The 18,645-nt window shown below is 37.3% G+C and overlaps 2 protein-coding genes across 2 annotated transcripts; both read right to left on the bottom strand.

Annotated features, from left to right (window-relative positions):
* Positions 1-3,416: 3,416 nt before the first annotated feature.
* LOC119990008 (cytochrome P450 77A3-like) lies at positions 3,417-5,066 on the bottom strand. Its single transcript, XM_038835813.1, has one exon. The coding sequence runs from the start codon at positions 5,056-5,058 to the stop codon at positions 3,535-3,537; it is 1,524 nt and encodes a 507-aa protein (XP_038691741.1). The 5' UTR covers positions 5,059-5,066; the 3' UTR covers positions 3,417-3,534.
* Positions 5,067-10,889: 5,823 nt separating this feature from the next.
* On the bottom strand, positions 10,890-17,783 carry LOC119987970. Its single transcript, XM_038832884.1, has 24 exons — positions 17,560-17,783; positions 17,393-17,459; positions 17,217-17,275; positions 16,859-16,934; positions 16,688-16,762; positions 16,530-16,617; positions 16,182-16,434; positions 15,900-16,015; positions 15,571-15,826; positions 15,387-15,489; positions 15,204-15,312; positions 14,886-15,104; positions 13,786-14,011; positions 13,630-13,696; positions 13,434-13,492; positions 13,075-13,150; positions 12,903-12,977; positions 12,748-12,835; positions 12,400-12,652; positions 12,120-12,235; positions 11,791-12,046; positions 11,607-11,709; positions 11,424-11,532; positions 10,890-11,296 (listed from the first exon to the last, which is right to left on the bottom strand). Exons 1-24 carry the CDS (start codon positions 17,719-17,721, stop codon positions 11,077-11,079), a joined length of 3,231 nt encoding a protein of 1,076 aa, XP_038688812.1. The 5' UTR covers positions 17,722-17,783; the 3' UTR covers positions 10,890-11,076.
* Positions 17,784-18,645: the final 862 nt, after the last annotated feature.

The following is an 18,645-nucleotide window of genomic DNA, read 5'->3' as shown; positions in this document are numbered from 1 at the left end:
ATATTAAAATATGATACAAGTGGGAATAATAATATAAATTATATTTTTAAGTAAAACTAATAAAAATTGTTACCTAAAATAATTATTTTATCAAATATAAAGTGGGGTCCATGTTTGTTTTCTTTAAAAAAAATAAAAAGGTTAAGTATTAAAAACTAGAGCCCATGTTTTTTTTAAATTAATAAAAAATTTATATATTAAAAAATGGACCTACGTCATTAAGGAAAAAAAGGACCGTTTTCCACTGTCAATAAACTCCACATGGGAGCTTTTTTTTGGGATGGATCTTCTAACATTTAGCCAGCAAATCCATTGGTTCATGCACCGTTTGGTGCAGCGAAACTGCACAGAGGTTGGTGCAGCAAATCCACTACACCAAACAAGCGGCAAGGCTCAACTAGAAATCCGTTTCGACCTCGAACTTATGAAGTCGGCTTTCAAGAATTGATTTAAATTTTAAACGGGCTTAACAGAACGGCCCAACCCATTCACACCTATCATTACTCGTAAATTTCAATCACTTCTTCTCAATGGAAACCTTTTAATTTGTTTATGATATGAAAAATCATAGTCACTATTCTTCATGAGTGTATTAGGTATATTCATAGGTCCGCATAATGACCAACAAACCATACGTGCTACGCAAACATATGATGATAATTTCATGTACCTGCTCGATAGAGATCAAATATAACCATTTAATTTTGGTCTTTAGGGATTCAAGATGGCTAACAAGTATTCATATTCGTAAATCAATACAATATATACTAACTAACCACATCGGCTCCTTCTAAAACCATATCTAAAGTTAAAAGAGGATAACAAACATTCCAATCCTTCAAAATAGAGTCCTCAAAATGATTTATAAGTGGACAACTGATATGGATTTAATTGCAAGCGCACAAATCGCACAAGTAATATAAAGATGAGTAAATTATCGTTTCCACTAGAGATGTGTTGGCAAAAGAAATCAATGTCAAACAAGCTACAATTATGTACATTGGAGAAAATGATTAGCGATTGGTTTTTGATTTTTACTAAACTAATTAAAAAGAACAAAAACAAATCAAACACAAATATGAAATCAAGGATGGAAAGCACTAGGGTACTTAACTTCACCTCACCTATCCAATTCAATTCCCTTGATTCCTTAATCCCTAATTCATCTCTCAATAATGACAATCGATTTCCCAACCTATTCAATGTTCTATTCCTAGATACATTAAACGTATTTTCAATATAAATCCCTGTTATTCCTAACAATCGGATTAATATATCAAAAACTCATTACGAACTATGGAAATCATTTAGCGATTGCATAAGTCACAAACCTATATTCCTATGGTTCATGCATCCTATGTCATCTATGGCTTGAGGCAAACCCTAGATATCTCCTTCCGGTCTCAATCTAGGCAGCAAATCAATTGAATGATGGCCAAACACTCAAAAGCATTAATCACACCCATAGACAATCAAGAGAGAAAGAGAAATCAAGAAATAAGGAAATCAAGTTTATTGAATCTTCAAGGTTTGGTTACATTAAGACCCTAGTAGGAAATCTAGCCACTCATGGAAGCAAAATACATCATTAAACAAAGGAAATCAACCATAGAAACTAGGATCAGTGGCGGCCCTGGGGTGGGGCGACACGGGCGGTCGCCCCGGGCCCCTAAATCCCCAGGGCCCCAAATTTTTGAAAATAATATTAATTTTATATTAATCCAAACATAAAAAATCAATTAAAAACTAACAATTCTCTACATATTTCACTAAAAAACCAATAAAAGAAATTTTTTTTATTTTAAAATAAATAAAAAAGAAAACAAGGGCCCCTTTTCTCGAGTTCGCCCGAGGCCCCTGTAAACTCAAGTACGCCACTGACTAGGATAGAAAAGGAGAGAGGAAACCCCCTTGTAGATCCTCTTCTTCTCCAAGCTCCAAGGTGGCCTCCAAGCTCTCCAATGGAGGTAGCACGAAATCCAGCTCCCCAGCCTCCAAGCTCTTCTCCAAAACCCTATCTTATGCCCTTTTATACTTCTCCAAACTCTTATGTCGTTTCCAAAACAAGTTGGGGTCGTTTTGGCTTAGAAACACGTGAATTCGGGTCTTTTCCGCGAAACTGCGCAGTGCTGTGAATAGTACTCCGATCGATCGGGAATAGTCCGATCGATTGGAAATACAATCTGTCTCGATGATATTTTTAGGTGTTTTGGCAGGTCCGATCGATCGGGAATATGGCCGATCGATCGGAAATTAGTCCTGGGCTCCAAGTCTTCATTTTGCACTCTTTTCCTCCATTTCTTGCCTTGACACCTACAATATGCAAATATAGCTTTCTTAGGCAATATTAACTCTTAATCAACTCAAAATGCAATGAACTTATGTGTAAAGGATGCACAAATGTATGTATATATTTGACACATCAACAACCATGATACTTTTAAAACTGTGCGAGTCTTGGCCCAAAACGAATAGTTTCATAATGCATATTATTTATTTGTTTTTGATAAAAATTCGGGAGAATTTAAGGAGAACGTTTGGCAAAGATTTTTCTAGGAGCTCGATAAGGGATGGTGAGTGCACCATCTAGAATATGGGACATAATATTAGGGATACTAAATGCAACATAGAGACTATACGGAACATAATAATACAGATGGTGAGTTGGATGAAACTAATCCTTTTAATTGAGATACTCAAATTTGACCATATCTATTCTACATTCACACCCTACAAAAATTCCACATGAAAATGATGTATGAGTTTGGCAGTGTGTTGCAACTGTGTTCAGTTGCAACACACCTCACAGCACCACAGTTTTTTGTGATACGCCAAACAACTTTTGAGTTTCAACTCACCTCACAGCACCACAACTTTTTACCTCACAACACCTCATCACACCTTACAGCACTCCCAAACGCTTACAATATATGTTGAATTGTCCTACGTAATCAAATTAAGTCAATTATTTTATTTTAGATTAATGTACAATGTAAACGTTAAGTGATTTTATAGTAATATTATTAATCATCTAATATAATCGTAATTTAGATACGCCAAACACACCTCACAGTACCGCGTCACAGTTTTAAAAATGATACGCCAAATAGCTTTTTGCGTACCAACTCATCTCACAGCACCATAATTTTTTACCTCACAGCACCTCACCACACCTCACAGCAGTTGACAACACTCCCAAACAAGCCCGATATATTCACATTTCACAATGCTGAAGAGACCATTCTCATTAATGTGTTTGTTTTGATATTAAATAGCGACCTTCAAATAGTAAAATACACCAAGCATTAGAGTTATTCAGAAAAATCATCAAAACCTACCAAGTCGACAACTTGATCGGTTTAATTTATGTAAAAAAAAAATCGTTTGAAATCGACCACAAACACTCCTACCAAGCATCATTTGCTCAACCCCAAGATACATAGAACCCAGATATGACGAGAAAAAACATAAATGGCAAAATCATTTATTTTAATGGGAATATTATAAATTTATAATAACTTTGACTATATCTGTTTACCTAGGCAATATAACAGCCTTAAGAGGATTTTTCATCACGACTGTAAAAGCGAATGTCTCAGTCGGGTCGGGTGGGAAACCCGGAACCGGCAACCACCTAAAAGCATGTACCATCCTTGCAAGAAGAAGGTTCACATGCAACACACCCAAGCTCCAAGCCGGGCAAATCCTCCTCCCCGCCCCAAAAGGCAACATCTTCACGCCACGTGTCCCCGTCACGTCCACGTCAACCCCATCACCCCCATCCAAGAACCTCTCGGGTCGGAACTCACCTGGATCCTCCCACATATCCGGATCCTCAGTCACCCACGCAGTGTAGAACTCAACATTCACATCCGCCGGTATCGTGTACCCACCTAGCTCCGTCTCCTCCGTCGCCGCGTGTGATAACAAAAAATGACTCGGCGGGTGTCGCCGGAAACTCTCCTTAACCACCGCAGCAAGATACGCCATCTTCTCCACATGTTCTTCCATAACCAGCCCATCTCTCCCAACAAGTCCAACAATTTCATCGTACAACTTTTGTTGAATCTCTTGGTTTTGGACCAGGTGGAGCAAAACCCATTCAACAGTCATCGCACTAGTGTCAGTCCCCGCACTAACAATTTCTGAACATAATGTAACAATCTCTTCTTCACCTAATGAGCCTCGGCCCACTGGACTCAGCCCAAACAGTGTGTCAACATAGGCCGCACCAACTGGGCTCACCATTTCCAAATTGGGCCTCTCACCATTATCCACAAACTCTCTTCTTTTCCTTATCAGTGGAACCAAACGCTCCATTTGTTTCTTTCTCAGCTCTTTTGCTTCTCTCATTTGACGATGAAACAATGGAGCCAAAATTGGCAAGAAATCTGGAAGCTTTGGTGTTGTCATTAACATAACTTCTTTCAGTACACTTTCAATCTCAGCCACACGATCTTCAGAAATTTTTGCACCAAAACATAGACAAATTAAGACGCTACAGATAGTGAGTCTACAGTTGCTCATTACCTCAACAAACCCGTTCTGAAACGACTCCGTTTTGAGCCTCTTCATGTGGTTCTCCAAAGCCCATTTACGTATCCAGCTACACTGCTTCACTCTCACTGGGCTTATCAGCTCCGAAACAAAGTTCCTCCTCAAGGACCGCCAGAGTGGGCCGTATGCAGCGGAATTAATGGCGCATTTGCCTACGCTGAACACAAGCCGGATCGGCGAGTCCATGGGCCGAGAAGCGAAGGTTGGGCCCCTTTGAACTAGGGCTTCATGGATCAGACCAGAACTGGTGACAATAACAAGAGTTCGTTGGCCCATTTGCATGGTGAAGATGGGACCGTACTTTGCCCGTAAATCACGGACGATAAAAATGAAGGGCTTGCGTTGGAGTATGACTTGGAAGAGATTGCCGACGATTGGCCACCCCGGAGGACCCGGCGGGAGGTTCTTATGGCCGCCACCGGTGACGGACCAGTGTCTCCACCATAAGAAGATAAAGGTGGCGGAAAAACAAAGTACGAGGAAGTCTAGCAAGTCCTCCATTTTTAGTGCACAGAGAAGTTGGAAAACATTACATGGTATGTTACAAGGAGCTTCTGTTCTATATAAGCATGAGAGGGTGAGGGAGAGTGAATGAGTTTGGTCTACCAACTGCACACATTAATTTTCATCTCTTAGATATAATTACCGCCCGTACAAATAATAACACGGTTTTCTTTAAAAATTTCTACATACCAGTACGGACACATGCACAGTTGCACACAGAGCCAGAGGGTAACTATCCATCTATATAGAGGTGATTTGTGTAAAAAGTTGAAGGAATTAGAATGCAATTAATATGTTTTGTGAAGGACATACGAAAAATAGGCAAAGATGTATACGTAATAGGTGGTTGGAGATGGGGTTCTTGCATTAATCATCAAGTTTGATGTTGTTACCACTTGTGTTCAGATATATATATATATATATATATATACATCAAGTATTCTGATAGCTAGGGTTTCTATGGAAGGACTTCTCCTTTTTATAATATAATATGATTCTACGTACAATTACCAGCTGAGCTCGTATTAAAACATATTTATTACGAGCTTCCATTTCCATGTATAAAGCTAGAGGACGACTTCAAGCAGGTTGGCAATTCTTCAGTAGTAGTCCTTCTCTGCTGGCTGGTTAAATTATAGCTACTGCAGTTTCCAACCAACCAGTGTTCAGAATCAGAATCTGTGCCTGACACGTAATTGAATGCAATTGAAGACCAAAACAGTGCCCTCTTGTGAAAGAAACGCCTAGGTTTTGGTGCATAAAAATACTTGTGATTACACAGTTTTTGCCGTCTACTGAAGAGTTAAATGATGAAACAACGTGGTTGACTCCATGTGGCCTTAAAACATAACAAAAAAAAGATGGGCACAATAGTAATTTCACAATGTAAGCATCGATTTCACAATGTATGTATCTAAATAATCATTGAGCAATTTATCTCTCATTCTATTTCGCAATCGCTATTCACAATATTCATAGCTGAAAATGCACTCTCCACAGTTTTAGTAACCACAGGTAAGGTCAATGATCCAATTTTTGCCTCTTCTTTGCCCTTTGAATCAAAACATGGATGGAGGGAGTTGCGTGCTGCTTAAACAAAGTGTCATTCTTACGATTTGAATGAGGAGTGTACTTAAAAATGACCTCAATCACAAGGGGGTGTTGATGACTTTTAGTCGATTTAATATTTAGAAGCATATCGCTCTTGTCAGTCTGCGAATTGACTCTGAAGCATCGGCTGGAGGCTTGACACTTTGACATTAAGGGTCCGTTTGGTAGACAATTTTGACAGTAGCATATATGGTAGTATATATTGTGGTAGTATATATGGTGGTAATAAATGGTAGCATATATGGTGCCTGAAATGTTTGTGGTGTTTGGTTGTACTTTTACTGGTAGCATATATGTTGTTAAAATTATGTGTTAAATTACGTGTAGGGGTATTATGTTTTTAACTTGTAAAACATATCCAAATAAACAGTAAAATAAATAATAAATAGTTTCTTAAATATTAATAAAACATTTTAATTCAAATAAATAAATAAATATATATATATATATATGTTCACTTCGTCGTTGATTCACCAAGAATTAAGATAACACCATACGTCTCTTTCCCTGCTAATACCATAAGCGACGAATTATGCCCCATCTCACACCTTATGATCTTCATCAGACGGCTCCCAATTATGCTCCATCTCACACGCCCGTTTCACCATATTGGAGAAATCCCGTGGAGGGGCTGCGCAATTGGGATAAGCTCAGACGAAAAAAACTCGCGTGGGATGATAGAAATGGGTAGCAGTAACTGAGGTAACAATAAGGGCATAATAGTCAGTTTAATGAAATATCTGGGGCATCAGTGGAAAATGGTTGTAAAATGTTTGAGAATGGTCCATTTCTGGACAATTTTGAAAGGACCATAAAATTGCCTTCATATTGCCTCGGAATACACACCCAGAAATTGTTGTTTGGTGCATGACCACAATATATGTTACTAGTAGCATATATTGTGTTCAAAAATTGTTAAACAAACGGGCCCTAACAATGCATATGCCATGAAAAACGCCCTTATGCATTGACTGCAAAACGACATACGTAGAAGACCAAGATAAGGGATGACCACCATATTAAGTCCAAACCGGAACTGCAGCGAGTTGGCGAGGTGGAGATCAAGATATATAGGGTGTCCAAACAGGAGCAGTGAGCTATGCCTGGAGCAAGAAGTCGCCAGGGGAAACAACAACGTACGGCCGTCACGTAGGTCAGTGAGTGATAGTAGCTAGCTAGGGATATTTTTAGATTTAGGAATTAGATGTTTTATTCAATCGAAGGAAACCAAGATAGTGAAAATACTACTGTCATAGACATCTTGAGTTTATGATAAAAATCTGTTTGTCAATGTTTTGCATTTCACTCCCAAATTGGAGTCGTACCAAAATTGATTGTCGGCAACAACAAATTGGTGTTTAGAGCACTTGCAATGGTATTATTTTGTCTGGGCCAACAAATATGTATGAGGATTTGTGTTTTGCTGATGTGGTTCTATTGAGTTTTGTGTTTTGCTGATGTGGCTATATTGGAAGATGTGTTTTATATTGAAAGATTGTGTTGTAGTGTAGTTTTATTGGGGACAACATGGAGGGAATGAGAATTTGTTGGTCACCATGTTGGGTGGGAAGGAAAATGTATAAGAATTTGTGTTTTGTTGATGTGGTTATATTGGGAGATGTGTTTTGTTGATATTGTTGTATTGAGAGACGTGTTTACTTTGATTTTTTATGAAATAGAAGTGGGACCCAATATAGATTTTTGCTGGGCTAGTAAATTAATACTACTGCAGTTGCTCTTACAAGCCACATATTCAACGTCACGTTTTAATATGTAGTCAAATTAAACAAAAGTGACATATATCACAGTCATCCGTCTCACTCTCTAGTTCAATCATCAGATTTTATGGGTCCTCTACACCTACATCAATCAAGGGACAAGATTCACTACCGAGATGAGATCCCTAATATTTTTGCAAATTAAAAGAGAATCGGTGGATAATATGTAAGGGTGATCTGGTATGAATGTTTTTCCCAACAATCAATAATTTGTAATTTCACATTGGATTGACATAACTCAATCGAGTAACATATAATAACAAAGTCCAAACACCTCTCACACAACAAACACATTTTATGTGCCTAAGTATTAGAGAGACGGCCTAGGAAAGCAAATCCGAAAGGAGGGCTCGTGTCCTAAAACGAACAATATTTGTTAATGTGTTTGAATTTAAATTTCTAACAATGTCTACAATAATCTTGTGAACCATGTGGCTCATGGGATTTATGGGTTTTGACTTTTGAGCCTTTATTTGACAGTTAGTGAGTAATGGTTCAGTCACGTTTAAGTTTCAATTGTTAAGTTTGTACTGCATACATATACACACACATATAGAGCACTGCTCAAGTGCGGGATCCCACACTTGAACAAAGTGCGGACTTGCACATTTAAAACCTGCCTTTTAAGGTAGGTCCACACATTGCTAAGGGCGAGGGATCCCACAATGGTATATATATATAGTAATTCTCCTGTAAAATTTTAAAATAAGGTTCTAACTTTTAGGATTCATTTTTAGAGTTCAAAATATTTTTTTAAAATTTGGAAAAAAATATTTGTGCATTTTGATCAGTCTCACGAACCCAAAAATATATTTTTTATTTGAAACAAAAATCAAATGCATCCTAAAAAGTGTATGAAATATTTTTTGTTTTATATCCAACAATCCAGAATTATCATACACTTTTCATGTTGAGTTTGATTTTTGTTTCGAACAAAAAAATATCGTTGGGTTTGTAAGTCCAATCAAAATACAAATATATTTTTTAAAAAATTTTAACAAAAATATTTTGAACCCTAAAAATTAGGAACTCATTTTAGGACCTCACTTTAGGATTTTATAAGAGAATTTATCTCTCTCTATATATATATACAAGCACTTGATTACAGTACAACCCTCCTTCCCTCTGCCCCAGATTCCGTGGTACCTGCTAGTTTGAAGATCTAATCGGTGTGGTATGATTTTTAAAACTATTCATGGGTGAGTCTAATATTAGAAAAGATCAAACTTTTGAAGTTGATGAGCGCGAAAACGTGTATGTAATCGCATATAAGGGCTATAATATTACCAACCATCCTCAGCTGAGAAAGGACATCAGGGTTTAAGAGTACCTCCAACCCACAACTCTATTTTGGGGACATCATTTCTTCCATTTTAACCAAAAATCTATTTTAGAGGATCCATATTTTAACATCACTCCAACCATATCCCTCATTTCAACAACACATCAAATATTTTATTAATTTCCAATTTAACTAACTTTAACTCATTATTACAAATACAATTAAGTTTGGGATAATATTAATAATGTCTTCAATTTAAATTAATTTCAAAAAAAAAAAATATATATATATAATAAAACGAATATTTATTAAATATATTTTTAAAAAATAGCTTAAAAAAATTTAAAATGAACTTGCTTGTTTGCATTTAAGTATTTCTCAATCCTTTCCAAATATGCTCCTAACTTTTGTTGATTTCCAATCACCGGATCTAAACAAGTATTTAGGTACGCCGAAATGAGCATGAAATCATCCTCTATTGCAAAATTAGATCCCCGTTGATTATTCCTAGCAATGGAAGGGGTATTGGTGACTTGAGGCACATTGACACTATATATACTGATTAAGGTCACCATAATTTTGGGTAACAATGGATCATCGGTGCTTGATCCTCCACTCAATAGGCTAGCAAGTGAAGTATGCACTGTTTTGTGAGTCCATCTACATGTGTTTGAGACCAAATATTAGCTATCATCAAACTAGCAAAATGACAAAGCAGGTGTTCAATATAATGCCTAAAAATGATCCATCTACAATTGTAAATTGATCAAAATGAAAAAGCAGAATAAAATTGAACCTACTCCAGCAAAATGACAAAGCAGAATGAAACACGGGGGAGTACTTTGTTTTGTGAAACAATTGTAAATGCAAAGCACAAAATACATGGATAAATTGGAGAATCCACAAATCAAAGTAAAAAATTCGAACATGTCGCATATCCATCAATGATTCGCAGTTCTATTCTACCTACTCTCACAATATTTAAGGAAATAAAGAAAGTAGCAAGAAATGTTTCAATATATGCAGGAAATGAATATAGGCATACACAAACTTGTCGATTTGGTGGAGACAGACATAGTGGAGCGGCAGGCGGCAATTAGGGCAGACTTGCGGTGGTTTCGGTGGTTCCAATCTACTTTCACGAGGGTTGAGCTGCGTGAATGAGGTCTGGGAGAGGAAGCTTCGTGCTGGATCTACTAAAGACCAGAGCTCATGGCCCGGCCCAGGATCGACCAGAGCCCAAAACCCGACCCATGCCCAATGTGGAATTGACCCGGGCCCGTAGCTTAGCCCGGGACAAACCCAAGCCCAAAGCCGACTCTGGACTAATCCCAAAAGCTCTGGTCGGATCCAATCCGAAAATGAGAGAAAAGAGTCGTTGTGTGTATGATGTTTTAAAATTTTTTGAAAACCTCTTTTTTGTGTTTTAAAAATTTTTGAAAACTAAAAACTAAAAACAATAGTAGTGATGACAAACAAAACCTAAGTTTACTATCTCTCACCACTTTCTTTTTTTTTTTGCTTTGCTTTGCTTAGCATTTAACACACTTTTGATCCTCCAACTCTATTAGTCAAAAAAAGGATTCCCATGCCAAAAGATGTCTTAGACCAAATAACGAAACCTTCTTGTGAAGCAGTTGCCGGTATAATACCAGAAGTAGAGTGCAATTACCATGCCTTGTTAGTAATCATGGGCGTGTTTTGAACGGGAAATATAATGTTGGAAACATCTTGCGAAGCAGTAGCCAGTATAATACCAGAAGTAGAGGGCAATTACCATGCCTTGTATCTGGTTCAATATTGACCTCAAAAAGATAAGAAACAATATATATGAGAAGAAGTGTGCTAATATTCGTAATGTTGTCTATCAGGTTCTGGCATTTGGACCTTTAGCAGCTTATATTTTGTTATGTAGTCTTTGTACCAAGTTGCTGATAACTTTGGTGTTCTTTTCAGTGTGCTGTAATCAATATAGTGAAGTCCGAACCTTTCTGTATAACCATCTATCCATTCGAAGTCATCAAGCAAGGTCCAGTAGAAATACCCCCTCACATCTGCTCCATCTCTGACAGATAAACACAAAGAAAAGCCAGAATCAGCAATATTCGTACCAGGTTCTGTAGTAACCTTACCAATAACCAGCATTTTGTTTTATTATTGCCTAGTCTTGTACAATTCTTATGTGTTCTTACCTTACTGCTGACAAGAGGGCATCTAAGTAGTCAGCCATATATTCCACTCTCTTGACATCATTCAGATATTCGTCAATCTTCAAATTGTGATTATTCTTTTCACCATACCCTACAAAATCCAGTTCGATCATATCAGGAGATGCAGAAAATTGTCACCGGGAAGGGTTCTTCTTTCCTACTCACCATTTTCTGTAATGAAGATGGGTATATTGTTGTATGCCTCTTTGACGTAGGTGACAATCCTTTGCATTCCTTCTGGATAATCATTTAGCCACCAGATGGTAGTCTGCATCAACTAATAAGTCTTAGTGACAGCTTAAGAGACGTTTTTAAGTTTTGATAATGGTTGTAGGTTGAGGATACATACAGGTTCCCCAATTGGTACTCCATTTTTCTCTGAAGTTTGTCTATAAGAACCTTCTGTTTTAGAGGTTCCTTCTTCATGTTCACAAGAAGAAAAGATGCAATCTTGGACAAAGTAACTACTGTAATGATTGATGCCTATAAAATCTAATCCTTGCTTCAATTTTTGCATGTCAGTGCCAGAAAATCCTGGCAAAATAGATCCTAGAACTTCTGTCATCTCTGGCGGATATTGACCATATATAATTGGGTCCAAGATCCTGTTCAAACTATGCATGTAATTTCTTGCCAGAGAATGAGAGTTTCAGTACTGGTGTGTTCAAAGAAATTTACCATTTTAACCAAAAGGATTGAGCTCTTTCAGCGGCTAACTTGTCTGCTGTAGAGTTACTGATGGGCTCAAACCATGAGCTATGTACCACAATCCCAATGCTGCCTCCCTGTGCCCTCTGAAAATGTACTGATAAAAGTGAGCTTACCATGCCTTGAAGACTCTATTGCTATACTTTGAAATTCAGTAAAGAAATTCTGTGAAAGCAGTTAGTAAATTGATAACAAAAGCTGACTATGAGGCTAGTTTTTTCTTCTTTTACAGAATATATTGCTTAGTTACCTGGTAATTGGATCTGTAATTATCTACAGCAGCTGCATGAGATAGGATCATATTATGTGCTGCTACAAAGGGTTCCTTCTCTGAATCCCCAGCAGTACAATTCCCGAATGGGCGTGAGCAACGAGCTGGTGGAAGTTTTCCTCGTCGATAAGCCATTGAAGCTAGCAGGTTAGGCTCATTGAAAGTAACCCAGTACTTCACCCTGTCTCCAAATGACCTAAAACATATGTCTGCAAAATATGCGAAATCTTCCCTGGAGAAGAAGAAGAATGACATGGTTTTATTTACTTGAATCTGACCTGTCCCTTATTTCTTGCATGTTGAATGAATGGAGAATAAGCTACATACTGTGAATTGGGACTTAGCCAACCTTCATATCTGTCCTCTAGTTCTTGAGGAATATCAAAGTGAGTTAATGTTACAAATGGTTCAATCCCTGCAAAAAGCCAGATAATGTTAAAGATTAATGATAAGTGTTTATAGATGACAGAAGTAGAAAATACCTTTATGTAGAAGAGCATCTATAAGCCTGTTATAGAAGCTAATCCCAGCCACATTGACATCTCCAAATCGCCCTTCTGTCAACAGAAAATTGTAGATGGTATAATTCACCAAAGGCAGAATAATATGCCCAGAAAATTAACAGATTTCAATAAGTCGAAGAGAGATTTTTACTGGGTAAAATCCGTGCCCATGAAATTGAGAACCTGTAGCTGTTTACTCCAAGGGTTTCCATTAATTCAATGTCTTCCTATTTGATGCACAACAGAATAAATACCAATCAAAGAATATTCTATATTTCCAGTTCACAAGGTAAAATACAGGATCTTTGCTTATCATTGTTGTTTCATTTATCATGCGTCAATAGTGATATATATATATATATATATATATATATATTATTTTTAAAGATAGATAACTATCAAGAAAAATTTTCTGTAAGATCCTCAAGTTGACTACTATTCCAAACACATAAAATACTCACAAGGACCTAAATAAGAAAAAAAAATGAAGAGTGAAGTAAATGGTGATACATGATAACGATGGTATTGATCCAAAGCAACATCCCCATTGCTTCCATCAATTACTGTACCTGGATAGACACACCACAGGCACAAAGTAAGTAAAACCTTGTAGATTATACTTGCCTTAAGATGGTGCTTGTTACTTGAAATGACAGTATTGATGGATCATATATATATAAGTGAGGCATATACATACACTCTTTACCTGGTTTGTGGCTAAAAACATCCCAATTGCTCAACCCTTTGCCATCCTCTAAATAAGCACCTTCATACTGCAACGACAACTAAAGAAAATAAATTCTCTTCCCTCTCAAAACCCTTTCCATAAACAATTGTTCCTGGTGTGTGTGTAAAGACAGACCTGATAAGAAGAGGAGGCAGTCCCAAAGAGAAAGTTTGGAGGAAGCAGAGATGGATCCAAGCTCTCTTTCAGATTTTGCCGATTGGCTGAGACGCAGAGCGAAGAAATCAATATCACATTTGTTAGAAAGAGAGCTGTGTGAAGTGAATACGTTGCCATGGCAGAGGGGCACCCACTCTTCTGCTGGCCGTGGTATTGACCAGATGAATATATAACAAATCTGCAACTTCATTGATAATTGCGGTTCTACATTAAAGTAATGGCACTCTTGTTTAATAATTGCAAGTGGTTCAATTAATCTCGAATAATATTCCAGACAGCAAGATTATAATTTTCTGGACAGGGAGATTATAATTTTCTGGTTTTGTTTAATTGAGGTGGGGCTGAAGCTGATTATGACTTTCATGTTTTTAACTAAACGAGTAAATTGTGTTCAATAAAGCATATCAGCCAAAGATGGATACTTTTCCTGCCAAATTTTTGTCATTTGACCAAGTTGTGTTTTCTTTCAAATGGCTCATAATCAAGCACAGCAGGGGATATCTGGGATGCACAATTACAAGATAGTTCTAGTGCATCTCTGTAGACTTCAGAAAAGTAGCTGAACTAGCAGAAAAGTAGAAGAGAATGCTGAAAACTCCAGTGATAAATATTTTATGTGTCAAATTCAAAAGAGCAGAACAACAAAAAGAAGGAATATACAAATGAGGATCATAAGACAATAGCTGTTGAAGTGTGGATTGCACAGCAGCCAGGGTAAGGAACCGAATAATGCAATCGAATGATCGATCTTCAAGCATGTGAAATTTTGTGGAATGATGGAGAGAAAAGTTATGCGGCAGAAACCCTTGGTGGTGTGAAAAAGCTTACATTCGACTGCCGAAATTTTATTCATGATGGCATACATCCATCTACAAGGTTATGACATTCCCTTTGTTAGTAATCATGAGCGTGTTTTGAACAAGAAATTTAATGTTGGAAACATCTTGTGAAGCAGTCGCCGGTATAATACCAGAAGTAGAGGGCAATTACCATGCCTTGTATCTGGTTCAATATTGACCTCAAAAAGATAAGAACAATATATATGACAAGAAGTGTGCTAATATTCATAATGTTGTCTATCAGGTTCTGGCATTTGGACCTTTAGCACCTTATGCTTTGCTATGTACTCTTTGTACCAAGTTGCTGATAACTTTGGTGTTCTTTTCAGTGTGCTGTAATCAATATAGTGAAGTCCGAACCTTTCTGTATAACCATCTGTCCATTCGAAGTCATCAAGCAAGGTCCAGTAGAAATACCCCCTCACATCTGCTCCATCTCTGACAGATAAACACCAAGAAAAGCCAGAATCAGCAATATAAGTAACAGGTTCTGTAGTAACTTTACCATTGACCAGCAGAATGCTTATGTATTCTTACCTTACCGTTGACAAGAGGGCATCTAAGTACGCAGCCATATATTCCACTCTCTTGACATCATTCAGATATTCGCCAATTTTCAAATTGTGATTAGTCACTTCACCATACCCTACAAAATCCAGTTCGATCATATCAGGAGATGCAGAAAATTGTAGCTGGGAAGGATTTTTCTTTCCTACTCACCATTTTCCGTAATGAAGATGGGTATATTGTTGTATGCCTCTTTGACGTAGGTGACAATCCTTTGCATTCCTTCTGGATAATCATTTAGCCACCAGATGGTAGTCTGCATCAACTAATTAGTCTTAGTGACAGCTTAAGAGACCTTTTTAAGTTTTGATAATGGTTGTAGGTTGAGGATACATACAGGTTTCCCAATTGGTACTCCATTTTTCTCTGAGGTTTGTCTATAAGAACCTTCTGTTTTCGAGGTTCCTGGTCCATGTTCACAAGAAGAAAAGATGCAATCTTGGACAAAGTAACTACTGTAATGATTGACGCCGATAAAATCTAATCCTTGCTTCAGTTTTTGCTTGTCAGTGCCTGAAAATTCTGGCAAAATAGATCCTAGAACTTTTCTCATCTCTGGCGGATATCGACCATATATAATTGGGTCCAAGATCCTGTTCAAACTATGCATGTTATTTCTTGCCAGGAAATGAGAGTTTCAGTACAGGTTTGTTCAAAGAAATTTACCATTTTAACCAAAAGGATTGAGCTCTTTCGGCGGCTAACTTATCTGCTGTAGAGTTACTGATGGGCTCAAACCATGAGCTATATAAAACAATCCCAATGCTGCCTCCTTGTGCCCTCTGAAAATGTACTGATAGAAGTGAGTTTGCAATGCCTTGAAGACATCTATTGCTATACTTTGAGATTCAGCAAATAAATTCTCTGTGAAAGCAGTTAGTAAATTGATGACAAAAGCCGTCTACGAGGCTAGTTTTTCTTCTTTTACAGAATATATTGCTCGGTTACCTGATAATTGGATCTGTAATTATCTACAGCAGCTGCATGAGATAGGATCATATTATGTGCAGCTACAAAGGGTTCCTTCTCTGAATCCCCAGCAGTACAATTCCCGAATGGGCGTGAGCAGCGAGCCGGTGGATGTATTCCTAGACGATAAGCCATTGAAGCTTGCAGGTTAGGCTCATTGAAGGTAACCCAGTACTTAACCCTGTCTCCAAACGACCTAAAACATATGTCTGCAAAATATGCGAAATCTTCCCTGGAAAAGAAGAAGAATGACATGGTTTTATTTACTTGAATCTGACCTGTCCCTTATTTCTTGCATGTTGAATGAATGGAGAATAAGCTACATACTGTGAATTGGGACTTAGCCAACCTCCATATCTATCCTCTAGTTCTTGAGGAATAACAAAGTGAGATAATGTTACAAATGGTTCAATCCCTGCAAATAGCCGGATCATGTTAACGACACTTAATGATAAGTGTTTATAGATGACAGAAGTAGAAAATACCTCTATGTAGAAGAGCATCTATAAGCCTGTTATAGAAGCTAATCCCAGCCACATTGACATCTCCAAATCGCCCTTCTGTTAACAGAAAATTGTAGATGGTATAATTCACCAAAGGCAGAATAATATGACTAGAAAATTAACAGATTCAATAAGTGGAAGAGAGATTTTTACTGGGTAAAATCCGTGCCCATGAAATTGAGAACCTGTAGCTGTTTACTCCAAGGGTTTCCATTAATTCAATGTCTTCCTATTTGATGCACAACAGAATGCCAATCAAAGAACATTCTATATATCCAGTTCACAAGGTAAATACAAGGTCTTTACTATCATTGTTGTTTCATTTATCACGGGTCAACAGTGATATATATATATATATATATATATGTATGTATATTGTTTTTAATGATAGATCACTATCAAGAAAATTTTCTGTAAGATCCTCAAGTTTACTACTATTCCAAACGCATAAAATACTCACAAGGACCTTAATAAGAAAAAAATAAATGAAGAGTGAAGTAAATGTTGATACATGATAACGATGGTATTGATCCAAGGCAACATCCGCATTGCTTCCATCACTTACTGTTCCTGGATAGACAGAAACCACAGGCACAAAGTAAAACAATGTAGATTGTGCTTGTTACTTGAAATTACAATATTGATGGATCATATATCTATAAGTGAAGCATATACATACACTCTTACCTGGTTTGTGGCTAAAAACATCCCAATTGCTCAACCCTTTACCATCCTCTAAATAAGCACCTTCATACTGCAACAACAACTAAAGAAAATAAACTCTCTTCCCTCTCAAAAGTCAAAACCCTTGCCATGAAAAATTAATTCTTCCTGTTGTGTGTGTTAAGACAGACCTGATAAGAAGAAGAGGCAGTCCCAAAGAGAAAGTTTGGAGGAAGCAGAGACGGATCCAAGCTCTCTTTCAGATTTTGCCGATTGGCTGAGACCAAGAGCGAATAAATCAATATCACATTTGTCAGAAAGAGAGCTGTGGTGGGAAGTGAATAAGTTTCCATGACAGAGGGCCACCCACTCTTCTGCTGGCCCTGGTATGACCAGATGAATATATAACAAATCTACACCTTTATCAAGAATTACAGAGCTACGCTACATTAAAGTAATGGCACTCGGGTTTAATAATTGCAAGTGGTTGCATTAATCAAGAATAAAGAATATAATTTTTCTGGTTTTGTTTAGTTGAGGTGGGGCTGAATCTGATTACGACTTCATTAAGTAAACTAATTGACTGCCCACGCTTTGCTGCGGGTAAATTATGGTTTGTTTGGGTATGGATCCAGGCCGAATAATCTTATTGTTTATCTAATATTCAAAGAAATTTTATTCCACGCACATAATGCCGATGGACGCAGAGAGAATCGTATTCGGGTAGTCATAGAAGCACTGATCGAAGAGAGCAGGAATATTTGCTGGAGAAAAAGGTCATCTCTCCGTCGTGATTGTAGACAACGCAAGGGAAGAAAGATCCGAATTTATTGTTGGGGGCTTGGTGCAATCTGAATTTATTGGACTAACTAAATTAACAGAAATAAATGTGGGCCTTGGTTTTCAGTGATGGGTTATTTTTATTTTTATTCAGTGTTGGATAAAAGAAATTAATTAAATTTTTAAACGGAAATCGTGCTTATCAATATCATACTTATCGACACTCGGGTATACAAAATACAAAATACAAAATAGACGAAGGAACATTAAAAAAGTCAGTTTTTATTTTGTTGTCTGGCGTTCTTCATGACACTCGGGTATGCAAAATACAAAATAGACGAAGGAACATTAAAAAAGTCAGTTTTTATTTTGTTGTCTGACGTTCTTCATGACTTGGTGGCATGACTTGAATTTTTGTCCTGATCATCCATGACTTTCATAGACGAAGGAACATTAAAAAAAGTCGGTTTTTATTTTGTTGTTGGCGTTCTTCATGG

Source organism: Tripterygium wilfordii, chromosome 21 (genome assembly GCF_013401445.1).
Source record: "Tripterygium wilfordii isolate XIE 37 chromosome 21, ASM1340144v1, whole genome shotgun sequence".
Lineage (NCBI taxonomy): Eukaryota > Viridiplantae > Streptophyta > Magnoliopsida > Celastrales > Celastraceae > Tripterygium > Tripterygium wilfordii.
This window is presented reverse-complemented; position numbering and strand designations above follow the sequence as displayed.